The following is an 18,071-nucleotide window of genomic DNA, read 5'->3' on the forward strand; positions in this document are numbered from 1 at the left end:
ATACAAGTAAATAGAGAGGCTCTTCTGGTCAGACCCTATGCAACTATTAGTGAGACGCGGGAGACATAAGAAAAGGTGAAAGAATGCTTCTGAAAATGCACAGTATCGACGCTTGTAATATTGTGAAGAGTGGTGTAGATCAGACGTCAACGACGACGGATGCGCGTTCGACGAACGTGACAAGTTAAGGGCGTCATCGTCGAGACATTGGTCATTAAAAAGTCGAATATATAGTGTTAGGTACACTAACCTGTAAACTGGTGCAAACGATTTCCGACAAGATGCTTATTTGTTTGTCTATCAGAATTGGCCAATAAAGACTCGCGCATATTTCTGACGTCTATTGTAATCTAATAATCTTTTATAAAATCCCTTTTTCATAAAAGGGATTATTTTATAAAAAAAGGGATAAAAAAAAATTCATTTTATGGTTACCGGACCTTACCTCTAAGCCACGTTGGCTCGAGACCTTAGCCAGCGTAATCATAACAGCTGAGAGTCAGTAGTTTTTTTCAATGATTCCTCGGCTCCCATTGTGGAGTATGTACATAAATGGTTTTGTAACATCTTACGCATTCTATATATTGAAATGATGAAATTCATATCTGTGAGCCAATAAATATGTTTTACCAAGCTTATCTTTTCAATCTGAATGAAATTTCAGATGGCAAGAGCTAAATAACTACTTCGGCATTACCAAAACGAAAGTAGATTTTGGCAAGCCCAAAATTGACATCCGCGACTTTCTTAAGAAGCCGTCGAACAAGAAGGTTTGGGAATAATGTCCGCCTACGAATGAAGGTTCTACATAATTTTAGTATGTGTCATCGTTTGACATTAATCTTTAGTTTAGGTATTACAAATCCTTTTCAATAACAAATACAAATAAATAAATGTTGGGCTACATTCTACATTTGAATTCTATTGTTATCTTTATCTATTCCTGTGTCTACCGTGCGGCAATGAAACATGAAAGGGAGTGACTTATTTTTTTATTTTTCGCTACATTTATTAAATAATTAAAATTTAATTAAAAAATAATCTGTCCATACAGTCGTGGCTTTATATATCGAAATTACAGTTAGAGTACCACCAAAGCCGTCTTCAAACCAATATCAAAATAACGCATACAGTGCAATACCGCCAAATCATAACTACTTTTTTGGCAGGGTCATAGATCCTTGCTTGGTTATGCTTCTACACTGGTTGACGTTTAGCTAAAATTTCATCCTGATCAATGTATAATATACAAGTATTGAAAATAATTGCAGTTTTTTTTTCATTGCCTTTCTTCTCTAATGTATAGCTAGAAAGCTTCACAAAGCTGGTATAGCCACCTTATCCAGATTTTACATTGGGTCCAAACATGTTTATGGCGGCTAAGATACAAGTTAATTTGCGACATAGTTATGATATGGCTATAGAAACCTCAAACTGCTTGAACAACTTAAATTTTCAAGTTGTTCACTTACAACGAGAATATCATTAGGACTCCTTTAGGAAACTTAAAATTATCTAACAATTATCCTCCTTCTAGAATGGCCCAAGGCAATTATCGTCAAATTCGGAAAATCGCGAAGAACGCGTTCTTTAGGCCAAAGATGCTATTTTTGAACTCGCGGAGGCACTTTTGAAATCCTAACACGCCATACCTACACCATGAGAAAAGACGAGCAGGAAATGTTAAAGATGTTACCTGTAACGACCTGACATATGTTTAGAATCAAAACTCGAAAGAGAACTGCGTAATCCAAGCAAAAAAACGACAACAGTCTTCTGGCTTACAGAAAATCCTTCAATCATAAATGGAAAGTTAGCAAAGGGAACGATAACAAAAATGACTTTCGTAACAACTTAGAATTTTTAATGTTTAATTATAATAGTTGGCAGATTTAGTCGCTTTGTGCATTTTCACCATCAATTTAATTACACTATTATCGGTGACCTGTATAATATGCCCGAAGGCTCAAACAGGCGACTCGTTTTTAAGCCTCTAAATGCTAAAAAGGAAAACGAGTCAAGCAAATTAAACTAGAAAAATAGACGAAGCTTCAGGGTAGGCGAATGCTGGCGGTGGTTTTCAATTCGTTGCTGTTTCCCGGAAGCACGGTGAATAGAAAATGCTGAGGATGTGGAGTTAGTGGGGGCCATTGCGTCTGTGCTGAGCGCCTGTCGAAAGGCTTGCGCGTGCTGCCATGCGTTGTCTCCTTGACCTCCAGACAGCTCGCATGTGAGCACCAAATTATAACCAGAGTCAGGTGGAAGGCTGAAGGTAACAGGATCTACAGTTTGTCCCGAAAAATGCATTTCAGTATGTATGGTTGAGTATACATATCCTATACCTATATAGGAAATACTGTGATCATTATATATATGTCTACTATAAGTACTGAAACTTCACCTCGGATATGCTTGTGTAGCAGGTTGAATCCGTTGTATTGTATACCGTTTATTTATAAGGCAATTGTAACTCAAACTTGCGATCAAAGTGAACTTCTTTGCTTAAGCAAATGTGAGATACTATTGACACTATGGTTGCGAAGATTTGCAAAAACATTATATGCAAAGCATTTTAAGTAGACAAAAAATAGTACCGTATAAAATGACAGATTACATGAATTTAAAGTATCGACAAACCGTTTCCGCGTATGCAAAGGCTGTTATCTTCTCCGGTCGACAGGTTGACTGCCACTTCGCCGTTCTCGAATGTCTCTCGAATGAAAGTGACTTCGACTACACGGCATGCCCTGCTTAACTCGATCTTGTATTGCATTACACCTAGAGATGAGCCTGGACGTCTGTAACGATGCAATACGCCAGAGTCAAGCCCGGTGTAAGAATATCTTTGAAATATTTTATTATTAAATCTGAATACTGTTATTATTTGTGCTAATAAAAATAATCTCCAACTCCTGGATCTGCGCAATTGAATGGCGTACATGTACATATTCTAGATGCCTAGAAACTTTTCTGATTGTTTCTAAGCGTCTAGACATAAAAGTAGTAATGAAATACCGGTTGAGTTTCTGAATACCTCGATGGCTAAGCGTGGATTAAATTAATATATTTTTATATACTATATATTAAACTACCTTGCCAGATAAGCCATCTTCCAGTCTAACTCCTCCTTGCGAATGATATCGAGATGTGATTGCATCATCGACGCCCAGCCGTAAGTTTTCTCGACGACATCTCCGTCCTCTTCGATGACATAGATGTCACTGCAGAACACACAATGGGAGCCAACAGAAAGAAAAAAGAACGAAATAGGTAATTTTGTAAAAAATGTTCTATGCGAACAACTAAATAGCTCATAATGTACGTGCAGCAATTATACTAGACATTAAATGTGGTAGGTATCTAGACATCTGATATTTGCATGTTAAAAGCGGACAGCTAATAAGGAGATCGATCCATATCAGATGAGTAAACACGAATGGTAAGAAAATACAGCAGATTTTTCGGCTCACCGGAAGAATTTCGTGTTTTGCACCTGTGTGCCTGTACATATCAACGAAAATATCACATGAACATAGCATAGATTTTAAAAAATTTCTGTCAGGATGACTATAGTTATTACTATTATAAGGTCTGACCTTGCCGAAGAGTAAGTTATTTCCATGGTTCTGACGTCAGGCCGTGAATTGCGAATGATTCGGGTATTATCTGTCTCTTTACGGCCTAAACGCCACGCTTCATCTCCAGAAATGCGGCCTTGTAATTCTGCTATTCCTCGAACCCTTGGACACCAAAACGGAACAGTTATGGCATGAAAAATAAGTATGCTAAAGATTGGTCTGACTGTCAAATTAGTTGCCTCTGCCCGGCTTCAAGCAACTCAAGACATCGCTATCTGTCTGAAACGAACGATAGACGAAGCGTTATCATCCAATTTACGACACTTAGCAACATACCGCACAACAAAATCGCCATACCCTTAATTCTTAATATCTTTATTCCAATGTTGTCCAATCCTTTGTTTGACTATGGGATGCATTTTACTGATATTATCAAAGTATTTACGCATGAAAATGTACCTTCATGCAAACTTACTTCATACCACTAAAGCTAATACTTGAGGGCTAAGCACAATAGAATGCAGGGCCCGGAATTGCAGTCACACATACTTTGGTGGTGCGAGGAACTCCGTTAACTCCATAATTCTTCGCTTTTTTAACTTTTCCTTATGCACAGGGCTTAATGGTCGTTGGAAGGCCTCGTTTCGAATATCTTGATATCTGAAAAATGTTCCAATAACACTTTCAGTGCTCGTTACTTCACTGAGATCACTTGGTGCGGTGGTACAACCTAACGATACTAAGATCATACTATAAAAGATGAAAACAAGCTAAATTTTCTCGTACTGTTTCAGTCTAGTATGAGTGGTCAAAATAAGGTGCCAGCAAATAGTTGTCGGAGTTAACGACTTGCTGTAGGTCGAACATGCATGACTCGGATCCTTTTGACTGAATCAGTCAATTGTGATAACCATAACGAAAAAAACATTGCTATCTCCACATGGTTGGAAGTTTTTAGCCTTTCTGATAAATTTATAGAACAGAATATAATTACCGACAGTGTTTAATATCTAATTGATGTACGGAAGTCATATTGTGCCTCTTCGATTAGCTATACACATCGGCACAATCGAAGCAGAATCGTAACTTACTTGATAAGTATTGCTTCGGGTAGGCTTCGTCGTCTTGCAAGAGTTTCCTTGAAATTTGTCACGTACCGCCAAGTAACATCTACAGTTTCGAAAGACGTGAAAGCGAAGATATAGCTCAGCTGTTTACCTAAGGGTAGACAAAACAGAAGGCTCATCACACTGCACCAAAATATCAATATCAACTAAAGCATCAAACCATTTAATCGTTATACATGTTTTGAGGAAGATATTTAGCCACAAACATTGTCTCAAGGGCACCAAATAACGCACCCCATCCTTGTTCGTAAGTGAGTGGTGCATCACACGCTGCTTCACACGGATCACAGTGAACCCAACGGTTTTTTGCGTCTGACCAGACTTCTGTCCAGACGTGGTCTGTCACGTCCCATACGTACCTAAAAGAAAGTGCCGAGATCTGCAGTACTTCTGTGATAAGATAAATTTGCATTAAATATTTTCGAGGTATGCGACACGACTGTAACACTTCAGGCATAATAGAGTTTCATCTTAGGATTAGCGGTGCCTAAAGTTGAATGAATACTTTTTTTTTGTGTGTGAAATTTGCTTATAGAGCGTATTATAAAGTTGAATAAGTTGATGATATTCTACGATTTGCTTAATAACAGCCAAGACCTTGTGAAATTTCTGTATTAGAAAATTATTTTTTTAAGTCGCACAAAATAGGTACAGCATTGGATTTAGGGAAACCAAAATGTCGATTACTTAAAATGGTGATCTTAGCTTAGATGATTGAAAATTGGTAAAATATGAACCATCGCGGCATGTGTTTCATGTCCTTTAAGTGCATGATTACTTTTCTAGAATAGTTTTTTTCCCGATGGAGAAGCATAATGCTTGAAGAAATATTAAACCTTAAAAAATTAAGAAACCTTAAAAAATAGCTCATATTCTTTGAGATGAGTGTTTTCTTCAAATAAATAGATGTTTTCCCATATCTAATCATGTTAATTTGGGCAAGGCGATCTTTCTTGGCTGTTTTTTCATTGAAAACATGCAATGGATTTTATCGTTGGTTCATTTATTTTATAAATTTTTACTATGGAGAAGTAAAACTACACTTTTGACCGAAGCGGTTCACAACTGGTAAAATACGCTCCATACTCTTGTAACACGAATTATTCTCTTATTGACTAAACACTATTTTCAGAAATAATTGCTTTATTCCATTGGATGGCTGGGTAATGCCCATTAAGTTAACCGACGAAAAAATTATTTATGAAACGTTTCGGAAAATGGTCTATATTTTCCAAAAAGATTTGTCAAAAGAGATTTTCGGCAATCACCTCGCTTCATAGCCAAGAGCAAGACAAATCAGCGTGAAGGCGTTAGCCCATTCGCCACAACGACCTGAACGAGTTTCAAGAAGCTTCCGCGGGCAATTATACCTGTGAAAAGTAGAAACGCATGCACTTAAGCACCAGTAAAGATAGCCGCTCTGGACTGATTCCATATTCGCATATGGTCCAATATTTGTGACAATGTTTGCATATACTTAGTCAAGTAATCAACGGACATATTATTTAGTAGGCAGATAAAAGGCCAGATTGATAACTTTTGTAATTATTGCGTGTTTGTCGACGACTTAATTTTGTTTTATCTGATTCGGAAAATCTGTAAATACAAAAGGATATTATTCTATAAATTATTTGGATTTATTACCTTGGAAATCGCAGTTCCCGTTTACATGCAGTGCATCTGTATAACTCGATCCGTCGTGCGAGCCCTTCTTTTTCTTCCGACGTCAAGCAGATATCGTCCGGAGAAACGATATGTTCAACCTTTGTTTTCTCACTACAGCTATCGCATTTGGGGTTATCGACCCAACTAAAAAACTCACGTTTGAACCACTGAACGATTTCTATCAGTAGAAGATCTCGTTCCAGCTCGGGGGGCGCATATTGTGTAGCTACGCGAGCCTAGAGCGAGCAAACGTATTAGGTTAGTGAATAATTAACGTTTGTTTTTGTGTGTCGCTTTCCGGTTTAACTTTTCGTTTGCTAAAAGTACATTGTTTAAAAAATGTTGGAACCTTTTCATTGCTCTATAATGCTGTTAACATTGTCTTGTTCAGGACATAAAATGTTATCTTGAGCTCGAGTAAAAAGTGGGTATTTCCTGTTAAACTGAATACATTAGTCCCAAGAGTTGTTTTAATTTCTATTATTTTCAGTGCCAAGAAGTTCCAGCAGCTCCGTGCGTTTTTCCATACCTGCTGATTCTGATAGCTCGGTGAAAAACGAATGCAAATTATTACCCAAAATGTTTTTTGCCACCCGACATGACAATCTTTGAAGACGGAATTCAACATAAAGTTGTGATTTGACGAAAATTATGTGCAAAACCTTGCACCGTAAAGAAAGAGGTTTCTGGCTGTGAACATTGAAGAAGGAAACTAATAGACACCGACCTAATCTAATAGAAAATCAGAGTGTTACTTTCAGAAGAATACCGCATTGCCATATTTGTCGCATCAAGCTGTAGCAACATGCCCAGCTTTGTAAAGTGCTTTTGGCATAAATTTCTGCATTATTGATGGCAATATTAAGACAATGTTTTAATGAGAACCTGTCTCGTATGTCGGTCATAGTCCAGGTAACCTAATTACCTAAATATAAGTTAGTGCAGATGGCAAAACGACGATCTTTTTTTTTCAGTCATGGTGAAATAGGCGAAATGTGTAATAAACTACCTGAAGCTCGTCGATGGGTACGAGGGATTCGGCCATGACTCTCGTCTCCTCGTCTTCGTAGCGTAGTGGCACCTAAAGAGAGACAGCACGACCATGAAGGTCATCATCAATATGACAGTCCCTTACAACAAAACCCGTTCAATTCGTTCAATTCCATTACTGAACTATTACGCACTTAAGAGCGAGTGGCTCAATAATTGACAAAGACTTTACAAAGGACCTGTTAGGTATTCTTGCCTGCTGTAATAAAATTCTCGATGGACCCGCTCTAAATCAATCTCTCTATGCTCGCAGGGGAAGCTGTCGTTTAGACACCTCTCATACAACGACTCGTTTAGGACGTTGTGTAATGCAGAGTGACGGATATAATGTTTGGGCAGTTCTTAAAATTTTTCCAGTATCCATTCAGTAGTCGTAGCAGCCGCAGCCTGGTTAGAGATAAACGTCAAAGCTATTTTTTAAAAATTAACTGCGGGACTACATGGGAGCCAATTCGTAGACAATTACGACGAGATAACTAAGAAAGATAATTATGAAAAGAGTAACTTGTTTGGAACTATTGGAAAAATAAACCACTACAGTAAAAGACATACATCTTGAAATAAAAGGAGATTACTGTTTTAGCTTGTTTAGAGCCGATACTGAGCGTGACAACAACTGCTTGATAAGCGGCATTTTTAAACAGTCCACGTTTTATATCTAATATTTTTGTAATAATAATAATAACAATTATTATTATTATTATTATTATCGTACATAGAAAGTAACCGCAATTATCATTTGCATTGTTCCAATGAATCAATTAGTATTTTACTTACTTCATGAAGACCATCCAGCTGACGGAGAAGTGGGTGATTCCAGTCCATCTGGTAAAAAATAACAAGGATACAGAAAAGCGATTGGTCACACAGCAGAGCTTTTGATTAGCTCTATCGTCTGGCTCAAGATTTGTGCGTTCCCTTTTACAATGCCACCCTCGTCTCACGTAGTATATATTCGTCGTATGCTTTCAGCGATTCGAGGTGCGTTGTCCTATTGTCGCAGAATCACAACCGCTAATTTTTTGTTGCCAGTGATGGGATTTAAGAGACTTATTCACAACGTGGTAGTTACGTCATTCTAATTATTCACTTATGTATGCAGGCTATAAGTAATTTTGCTCTAGTGGATTTCAGAGGACAAAAGATTGTTTACATTAATGATACCGGAAAATGGAAGATATGCCGTTATTGAATAGTTGGCTACGTTATTGTTTACGTTTTTCTGTTTATGAATGAGTTTCTGTGCTACACCGTTGGTGGCGCTCCAGACGTCGGTCTGGCACAGAAATACATGTCAATCCGCCGTGTCGATATTGATAACTTACAAGACGAATAATTACAGTGAAATAATAATAACATAGCTTTCAAGTTAAATTCAAAGATAGAAGTATGTATTAGGTTATTTATTAGAGGTAGACCCCAGATGTAACGGGCTGTAATGAACAGCTAGGATCAGGCGGACGGTTATAGAAGCAATCGAAGGAACCAGATTTCAATTTAGATGATGACATACTCTCTTTTATTCGATTTTTTGTTTACAATCGGTAACACCGCTATCATATCTGGTAGAGAAACCTAAGCAATAGTACTTTTGCAGCTGAATCCATTTTTCGCGGCTAAAGTCCACTAAGCGTTCCAAATTGTTTCTAAAAGCTCTTAGTTAAATTGCTCATTAGTTCGTATGGGAAGTAGATCGCTTAAAAATACACACGAGCAAAATTGCCATCGCCTCGATGATATCCTCAACGCCATTTTTCGACATCGATGTTTGTGGCCACGCTCAGTATGCCATACTATTTTTATATTTCACTAAAGAATTACAACAGCAACAATGAAAAAGTGACCAGATGTTGCACTATCACTTGAATACGCTGTACAACGTAAAGCTCTTGCTATGAGAACATTTTTATGAGCAATACATGTTCATATGGTATGAGGTTACGAGTAGTTTTCATAAGGCACTCAGTTACATAGGCACACGGTAAATGCTGGGGAAGCACCTCATGGTTTAGAACTGCCGTAAATATATGTGATTGCAAACAAGGGTTGGGTTTGAAATGTAATCACGGTGTAATCTATTCGAAGACTGCAGCTCATCCTTACAGCGTTCTTACGCCATTGATATTGATCTCTTTGTTGAAGTGTATGCCTCTGAACGCAATACTCTGTTTTCGGCGGGTTTAATAAAGCAAAATACTAATATTTGTAATTAGGCAATCTCTTTAGGAAACTAAAATGAAAGTGTGTAGATTCTATCCAGCATTAGATAAAGAGCAAAACGCAGTTCGAATTTTTAGAATGAAAATAAAATAGACGGTGACAAGCACCAAGCTCCATTATGCAAAATTGCGCGAAAAACCGGTGAGGGCCGACGGAGAGGGAAGCGAAATCAACACTCCTCTCGCACGGAAGGGAACTAATAGAACAGCTGATAGAACACATGAAACTCGCAACCGTTGCCCAGCGCGAAAAAGCATTAACTAGTATAGATTTCATGGAAGAGCTTATTCATTAGCTTGCGGTTACGTACAAGTGACTCATATTTGCTGCGCTTTCTATTATATTTTTTAGTGTTGTGGGAAAATGCGGTAAGTATATCATATCACTGTGGTAAACTATATATATATTAAAAGAACATACCGGAAAGAAATGTTATGAACTTGAGATCCTAACGTAGTATACATGAATCGAAACAACATTTACTAAAGTTTATTCATGGTATGTATGTATCTAATTTACAACAATTAATTCACTGATTAAAAAAAAATAGAAGAAAAGCGTCAGAAATACAAGATAAGGGAAAGCGATAAACGTCTGTTTCCTTCGAATGCTTTTAGTAAAGTGACTCGGCACTCATTATGAGGACTATGAACCTAACTGTATGCCTGGCTTTTTAGGCTTTTGGAGTTGAAGGAGCTATGCCTGTGGCTGGGTCTTACCCCACTTGAGATTCTCATCCTTTTATTTGCCACACTCATATTTTCCTTCTTCGCTGCACTTAAGCTCGATGGACTCCTCGACGTAACCTGGTAATTTGCTTCATTGTACACGAGAAAACAAAAATAGTTAAATTTTATAAAATTTGAATTATATTGGTTGATATATTTTGAACCTAATATATATACTGAGGGGATCGTTTATTGACATAGCTAAGTATGTAGTTACTGTGTGCAATTACAAATCACCATCGCGAATCTGTTTCTATGCCAAAGACACTGAACGACTATCTTTTATCGAAAATCGGCTTTTTGAGCCTATTTGTGAGTGCATACATAATTTATCTTCTTTCTTCATATTCTTATATTTAAGATAAATAAAGATTTTCTCAAGACTTTCTAAGAAATTCACTGTCGGGACTTTAAGACGGAATTGTTTTTCACAACAAAAGATGCCTTGACATTTCTCTGTAGGTTCTGCTTTATGTAAGTTATATAGTATATCTTCTACTGCATAACGGCCTTAGATGACAGGTCCAATTGTATCTTTAAATATTGGAGCGCATCGAAAATGATGTACTTCTAACAGATCAGGACTAGTGAGAACGTTATCAGTTATTACAATTTTGACTCCAACGTTACAAATAAATTTTGACATGATTATAGGATATCATATCTACTAAAGGTTCTAACTTGGATCCCGATTCACAATCGTATTTACTAATTAGTAGGGGTCAGTAACGGTTACTCACCCGTTTGACGACCGATCTGCCTTTGTTGTTAATAGATATGTACGGAAATGAATAAAATGTCAAGATTAGTTCTATACTAGTACGTTGATTTGCATTAATCCGGTAATCAAAGAGATCAAAGAAGGTCAAAGACCATGTGCGGTAACATAAAGTTGGTGTGCTTACTGTGAAACAAACTACCAGCATTATAACACATAACAAACGTTATAAATGAAATAATAGCTTTCTAACTGAAAAATGCATTTTTTGCATAACGAAGGGAACTTCAAATCACTTTGGCTTCTGCTATAGTAATTAAAAAAAAAATTGTAGCAAATGGAAGATTTCATGCAGTCCTTAACATTACTTTGCCTACTCTATTATAAAAAAAATCTCAGGAGAGGCATCTCAGAGAAAATTAAAAATTAACTAAACGCATGAAATTTGCCAAGCATAACAAGGAGTCGTTCATATATGTAATTATGGTTTATTGATTATCTTATAAGCCCTTAAACCTGAAGCTCGCTCCTCGCTACATGAAGCTAATAGAACTTTACAAGCGAATCCGGCAAACTTTGAAATTGAATAACTTCTAAACTAGCTGGGCTAAAGTGCTATATTTGTTAAACAGTATTTCTTACTTTTACAGACTAACCTCAACCCTTTAACAGCTCTTGAACAGCCAAATGCCAACCATTTAAGTTCCCATACGTAGTTTCTCTATCTATGGCTTCTCAAAATAAATTGATAGTTGAGTATCAAGTACCCTTTTAGGACATAAAAAACCCCATGATCAGAGGAACTTCGAGCAGAAGAATAAGAGGCACGATATAATTTAGGCACGACGATGTCGTCTGGCCTTGTCATCAAATAACCAAAGCGCATGCTTTCGATATCCGTGCCGACGGTCCATAAGTCTGTTGAAAACTCGAGATAGCGGGTTGTATTGTTTATTTAATTTTCGGCGAGTATCTAACGTTAGCAGATGTTGCTGATGTTCATTGCATGCACGTCCCAACCTTCTTGACATTGCCACCGAACCTGATTTCTGTCCACAGCGACGTCATTCGCTGACCTGCAATCGTTCAATGAAGTACCCATTTTACTCTCAGTTTTCGCATTTTCAGTGTTTTAAGTTCTAACTCTATAACTCGTTACGTGTAAAGTGTCAGTTTTTACTGACAGAGTTTTTGGACTCCAAGCTCTGCCTTCGTGAAAAGCTTAGATTGCAGCTTCTTCTCTTTCGGGGCCCGGCATCTAGTTTTCAACCCTCCGATCTCTGTCCAGTCACGTACTGTGCCTTGTCTTCACCAATCTTTAATAAATTTCCGCAGCGCTACGATTTTCGAAGGAAAAACGTGACTACTGAACGATGGTTTAAGAGCTTATATATTTTTTCTTAGGTTGGCTTAATCGCTTTCCATTCTGAAGTGCTTAAGCGATCCGAAGCCAAATTTCGTCTGCAAATTGTGACACGTAGTTCAAAAGTGATTTAATTTCAAAGCCCGCCGAATTCGTTTGTAAAGCGCCTTTAAATAGTACAATGCCGATCTTATTGACAGTATATATAGTTTTAAGATTGCTGACTCTGTCTTAAGAATGGTGGAATCAGTATAGAAAAAAAAAATAAGTACAGGCGCTAAAAGCAACTTTACTTGTATCTATAATCGTAATGCGAATTTACAGTCAATAAGAGCAGCTTTGCATTCCATTTGTTGACTCTCAAGACGCCTAACGGTCTTTCGGAGATCAAGCAACTTTTTGGCTACAAACTAATCTGGCTAATTAAGAGACGCTACGCACTCATGCCGAAAGTACTGTTGATATAGTAGACGCATATAATTTCCTATATATATAAAAAAAATATAAATATATATAAGAATAAATAAGAACCATATAAGAAAAAATTAAAGTAAGAGTAATTAGAGTAACTATTTATATATGATAGGGTGGTCGTGGGTAAGAAAGCAGAACGGACTGGAGCCTACTAACTGGATTCACATTACGAGCAACATTACTCAAATGGCAATATATTTTAATAGCACATTAGCATATTTGAACGAGAAGCTATTTCTATTACGGTATGTCGCGGTTCACAGACCAAGTATAATTATACTAGCTTATGCAGGCATCATCTATTATCCAGTTTACAACTAGCATTAGGTCTGCACGTAAATGCAGTCAAACAGGTCGTAACAGTTTAGGCCTTAGTCTAATTTGAATGCATAGACCTGTATTACCTAGGGCAAAGACCAGCGAACTTCAATCCCGTTGGGGATACTCAGAGTAATAAAATGCACAGATCATATAATATCTCAAGATTAAATTGCAAAATTTCACTCTAGCGTATAGAAGGGATTTGTTGTGGATATTGCAACTATAATCTAATACCGCAACTCTAATACCGGACTATAACTCAAGTGGTTCTATTTTTAATACATTTCATCTAGGTGGCGCCTATTTACGATATACTTTGTGGCTGATGGATTGATCTGTTATTTCTGTGTTATCGTCTTTATCCGTCAATATTTTCTTGGCCAGTACAAGGTAAATAAGAAGCCATTGCTAATATTTGAGTCAAATAGTTAACAAGTAAATTAAAGAGAGCACACTTCATGCACAGTCATTGATAAGAATCGGTTGAGTAAACTAATTATTTTTTCCTAATGAGTTTTTATCATTTATTACACAGGCGGCAGCTGTCCGTGCTCTGTGGAGCCTTGTTCAATTACTGGCCCTGTTCGCGTTCAAGTTGCTTTTGTGCTTTCGACTTGACGCGCACAAACATTTCACCTATTCAGAGGTACTAGCCTATTTTTCCAGTAGGTGTATATAAATACAGAACAGTTTCGTAAGTATATATTCCTTTCCTTCAAGCAGACTTTAACTACTTGTTAAGTTGACAGTAATAATTTCCTTACCTTATATTATTAAGGATTACCTTAAAGTATATATGTATTGCTAAATTTGATTTGATAAAATCTTTTTTCAGGTGTTCACCCCTGTATACGGTCTTCTGTTGACCCTGATGTTCCGAGCCTGTCAGATGCGATAATCTGTGACTTTCAACGAAATAAAATCAAAGCCTATATGTGTATTTAGTGTATCAAAATGTACAACACCATGAATTTATATATAGGTCCACATGTACGCTGTAAGTGAATAAATCTACCGTCTTGATCCTGAATTATAATAAAAATATGTTCGCTGGAGATAGAAAAGGAATATGTGTGCACTATTTTCTAAGTATAAAAAAATACTTAGTAAAGAAAGAAATACTAACAACAGCAGTACATAATGGACTCCGTCGAATAAAGGTTGGCGCGTGAAATGCTAACCTTTATTCCAGATATTTCAGTCCCTTCGTTTTCCGGTATACTATGGCGGTCTGCGTGAAATGAAAGAGATAACTAGCCTCCTATTTAAAAGTTTCGCTATTACAAAAATTTAAAACAGTGTGATATGTCGCGAATATTGTATGTACATATAATTTATGATGATGCAATTGTACTCCTTCGAATCTGAGACCATTCGCTGAGGTTCAACTGAGAAATAAAAAATTCTACGAATATGAGCTCCATTTTATAAACGCAGCAGCAGAGACAGCCAGCTGTCTAAATTTTATGTTCGATGAATGATTTGTTGCGTTTGGTTTGAAAGTTTTTAAAAGGGCAATTTTAACTCTAAAATAAGCCCTAAGGAAGACCGTGTGCAGAGGCGAATCGCGAAATATTCAGGACTAAGGTCTCTTCCTCGTAAGTGTTACGAACGTTGGCAATAAGACCTTTTGTGTATAGAAATAGCGTACCTGTTAACGCAGCTTACATTCGCGAGGTAAAAATATTAGACGACGAAATGCCGCGTGATATGAGTGGGGATTAAATACAAAAACGTAAAAACACTCGCCTTCCTTCGTTCTCACGTCTTACCCATTTTTCTATTGACGACACCGTCAATGAGTGAAACGCAACGTAGTCGGGAGTACATCACCTTCGAGCAAACGTGCGGCTACAATAGCACATGCTATATATCTTGCCAGTCTGTTATCCATTATGGCTTGGCAATTTTGACAAACTGCGCATAATGTCCAACTAAGATCATTCAACAAAGGCAAGTCACCTTTATCGTATGATCCAGCATATTTCTAGACACGTCCAAGTTGAAGATCTAATATCGAGCAACGCTACAGTTTTAGGGAGAAGTAAACTTTATATTCACGCTATACCATCGTCGATTAAATCTCCTTACTTACCGCTCCTTACTGTTTCTCGCTAATGAGTCGTTTCGTCCTGCACCTTGAGTGTTTGCAGTGTGTATGTGTGAAAAACGAAGACCACGTCTATAATGTACGCCAAACAGTTTTTAGCGTAGTAGGTTCTAACGCATAGCAACTCATTAAGGAAATATGAAAGCCGGAATTGCTGCTGAAGATACTGAATTATGCTCTAAATTCTCGTTTATGACATAACATAGCATGCTACCTATAGTATACCGTGATGAAGACACTGTCAACTTCGATGTCTACCTACATTGTTCCAGTAGCGCAGCTCTTTATTAATAGTAGTCTTGTTACATTGTTATAACTAACATTGGGATTTTTGTTGATATTATATCTCTATTTTGTGTACAAAAACATACTAACGAACAGCATGCAAATGACGGAAACTAGTTAATTCGTGTTCCTTCAGTTTTCTTTTTCGTATTGATGGTCGTCTTGATTAAGACGAAAAGTACAATCCAAATATCACCGCAATATTAACTCTTACCCCTATATGTAGTAACTGTCATTGGAGTTGCAATACTGCTACTAATACCGTGACTTCAATAGACAGCTGATTGACATAATGAGAGTTTCCGACCGCTATCAGAATCACTGTCTCGTGCATGTGACGCTGCTGTTGCCGCTGGATCGTGACCGTCTAGCTGTTTCGTCACAGTACGTACAAATACTACGTAAATATGAGAGTTTGGTGTATAATTTAACATTTGGACTGCTGCAAAACAGCCAAATCCGAGTGGATGTCGTAACAATAACTGTTATAGTCAGTCAGGTGGGAATAACAGCAACCCATCGTCGCTAAGTCTAGCAGCAGCAGCAGCAGCTCAACGTTGTGATACCGCTCGGTCTTGTCTCGCCATTTTTATCGTCTGAACCGAGGTAGGAAGGTAGACGCTAGGTACAGGGACTCATGGATGCACGAACCCCTCATCGTGCCTCATCCGTTGCTATTTGATTCTGTCATATAACAATGTGTGTCACTCCGAACAGCAGCAAGCACGTTTATAGGTGTTGTTAATTCGTCACTGCTACGGTCATTCTAACAACAGCCTGCATTCGGCCGCAGTCGCCATGCTGCTTCTAGCCTGCGTTGCTCCAGCCAATGCTTTATATATATATATATATATAATCATGTGTCTATCTAGATCGTAATAAGAGTCAAACTTATATAGTGTTTCGCTCCGCAACTTTCGACAATCGTGGGATTTTGTGACGATGCTCTGAACATGATTCAAGTTTTATCCATTTAAATTGTTTCTGGTATTGCTTCTGATCTTTAAGCAGATCGTTTGCCTGGCAATTCTCTTAAATTCCAGGCTGCTAGTGCAGTGATCTTTGTTTTTATACAGTGCACCGCGTATGGTGCGACACACACTATTCCCGAACTGATCAGCGAACACAGATAGCAATTGTCTGAGAAAAAAGTTCTGAGCAACTCCAGCTGAGCTGACTGGCCGCCAATGTCCAAACAACCCTTCTCATGGCGATTTCACCGAAAAAGTGATGACGACAACAACAACAACAACAACAACAACAACAACGACGACAATAATTTAGCTTTGCTATTACAACGACTTTCTACAGACATCGTCATTTTGGCATCATTTGGAATATCACATTATGGCAATCCAAAAGAAGTTGTACCAATACATTGTTGCAGAACGGTTCCTCCCGGCGACTTGACTGGTCTACCTCGACTCTTAATATGCACCACAACTAATGAATAAAGTAAGATTATCATTAGATCGAGAAAATATCTGTTAAAAAAATAAACACTCTGGTGATGTTTCCCGGGCGGATGCGTCCAAGATTAAATAGATCCATTTATTCTTGTTCGCCTCATTATCACTGTTTTACAACAACAACAACAACAACAACAACAAAAACACTGCACTTCAAATAAATGTATGTATCTATAGGCTTTTTTTCAAACGAAGAGTTAACCTCGTAAAGATGCGTAACCTTAGCGTAATCAAAAACCAGCTAAATATAATCCAAACTGAAATGAACTAGACGAAAGGTTTTTATCATGTACCGTAGAGATTCCGGGCAACGGATGCAGCTCTCTGATCGTTCACATTGCAGATCATTCGTAATAACAACGATTCGTACAAATCTACTCGTGCTATCGTGATCTACCATTAGCATCCCGTATATATACACATAATAATTTTGAAGCATAGCGTCTTCTCAATAACTAGCTCTATTGTAATAAGTAAATCATGCTAGCTTGCTTGTACAGTTTGTGTGTATTATATGTGTATATATATATAGGTCTATGGAAATTCTGTTCGTTGTAAAAATATATCAATAGTATTCGCGTTGCTTTTCAAGCTGAGGTCTACGACTGCTTAGACTATTTCTCTCCGGGCTGTTGTGAACGTATACGAAGATTATGCTAACCCTACATCTGTTATTTCCCTACGAGATGAATACGTTTTTAAGCCACGTCTCAGATATTTCAGATATGAAAAAGTGTTCGAAGTAATCAAAATGCAAGTTTCACCAACCTCCTCTAGCATCTTCTCTAAGATGAGGGGGAATCTGAAAAGAATTATAATACATATAATTGTTTCGTATTTATATTTTGCGCCTGTGTGTGCACGTGTCATTATCAACTTGCATGTATATAACACAATTGTCCTAGCATATATCATTGTCACCGGGCATAATATGTATAATTAACTGCCCTATTTACTTTAACA

General features: G+C 37.5%; 4 protein-coding genes across 10 annotated transcripts in view; 2 read left to right on the forward strand and 2 right to left on the reverse strand.

Annotated features, from left to right (window-relative positions):
- Window positions 1-984: 984 nt before the first annotated feature.
- Pngl (N-glycanase Pngl) lies at window positions 985-8,639 on the reverse strand. Its single transcript, XM_022848835.2, has 11 exons — window positions 8,198-8,639; window positions 7,380-7,451; window positions 6,350-6,606; window positions 5,974-6,075; window positions 4,940-5,064; window positions 4,670-4,796; window positions 4,128-4,238; window positions 3,597-3,740; window positions 3,093-3,221; window positions 2,638-2,798; window positions 985-2,282 (listed from the first exon to the last, which is right to left on the reverse strand). The coding sequence occupies exons 1-11, from the start codon at window positions 8,243-8,245 to the stop codon at window positions 2,032-2,034; spliced, it is 1,527 nt and encodes a 508-aa protein (XP_022704570.2). The 5' UTR covers window positions 8,246-8,639; the 3' UTR covers window positions 985-2,031.
- Window positions 8,640-9,827: 1,188 nt separating this feature from the next.
- LOC111269338 (transmembrane protein 203) lies at window positions 9,828-14,312 on the forward strand. Of its 2 annotated transcripts, none has more exons than XM_022848842.2 (5): window positions 9,828-10,008; window positions 10,318-10,449; window positions 13,538-13,634; window positions 13,780-13,938; window positions 14,080-14,312. In XM_022848842.2, exons 1-4 carry the CDS (start codon window positions 10,004-10,006, stop codon window positions 13,921-13,923), a joined length of 378 nt encoding a protein of 125 aa, XP_022704577.1. In that variant the 5' UTR covers window positions 9,828-10,003; the 3' UTR covers window positions 13,924-13,938; window positions 14,080-14,312. The 2 variants fall into 2 exon arrangements, with proteins under 2 accessions (XP_022704577.1, XP_022704576.1); XM_022848841.2 differs by having other exon boundaries at window positions 9,832-10,008; window positions 13,780-13,890.
- A 1,288-nt stretch (window positions 14,313-15,600) lies between these two features.
- LOC111269339 (uncharacterized) overlaps window positions 15,601-18,071 on the forward strand; it is a 72,568-nt gene continuing 70,097 nt past the window's right edge. For 2 of the 4 annotated variants that reach the window (XR_015314550.1, XR_015314549.1), the window contains exon 1: window positions 15,601-16,245. The gene's annotated coding sequence lies outside the window, so the exon portion shown is untranslated. The remainder of the gene's footprint in view (window positions 16,246-18,071) is intronic. The other 2 variants (XR_002685729.2, XR_015314552.1) reach the window with 1 other exon arrangement.
- Window positions 17,148-18,071, reverse strand: part of LOC111269337 (sodium-dependent proline transporter) — a 46,086-nt gene continuing 45,162 nt past the window's right edge. For 2 of the 3 annotated variants that reach the window (XM_022848837.1, XM_022848836.1), the window contains one exon: window positions 17,148-17,910. The gene's annotated coding sequence lies outside the window, so the exon portion shown is untranslated. The remainder of the gene's footprint in view (window positions 17,911-18,071) is intronic. The other variant, XM_086972052.1, reaches the window with a different exon arrangement.

This window comes from Varroa jacobsoni, unplaced genomic scaffold (genome assembly GCF_002532875.2).
Source record: "Varroa jacobsoni isolate VJ856 unplaced genomic scaffold, vjacob_1.0 scaffold_1379, whole genome shotgun sequence".
Lineage (NCBI taxonomy): Eukaryota > Metazoa > Arthropoda > Arachnida > Mesostigmata > Varroidae > Varroa > Varroa jacobsoni.

Bases quoted from the DNA above. Each gene is read 5' to 3' on its own strand.
- Pngl (XM_022848835.2), bottom strand. From the start codon at position 8,245: ATGGACTGGAATCACCCACTTCTCCGTCAGCTGGATGGTCTTCATGAA. The intron at 7,452-8,197 runs GTAAGTAAAATA...GTCTCTCTTTAG, and splicing joins AGCTGGATGGTCTTCATGAA to GTGCCACTACGCTACGAAGA. The intron at 6,076-6,349 runs GTAATAAATCCA...TACTTTTCACAG, and splicing joins CGGGAACTGCGATTTCCAAG to GTATAATTGCCCGCGGAAGC.
- LOC111269338 (XM_022848841.2), top strand. The intron at 10,450-13,537 runs GTAATTTGCTTC...CATTTCATCTAG, and splicing joins GGACTCCTCGACGTAACCTG to GTGGCGCCTATTTACGATAT. The intron at 13,891-14,079 runs GTACTAGCCTAT...ATCTTTTTTCAG, and splicing joins AACATTTCACCTATTCAGAG to GTGTTCACCCCTGTATACGG.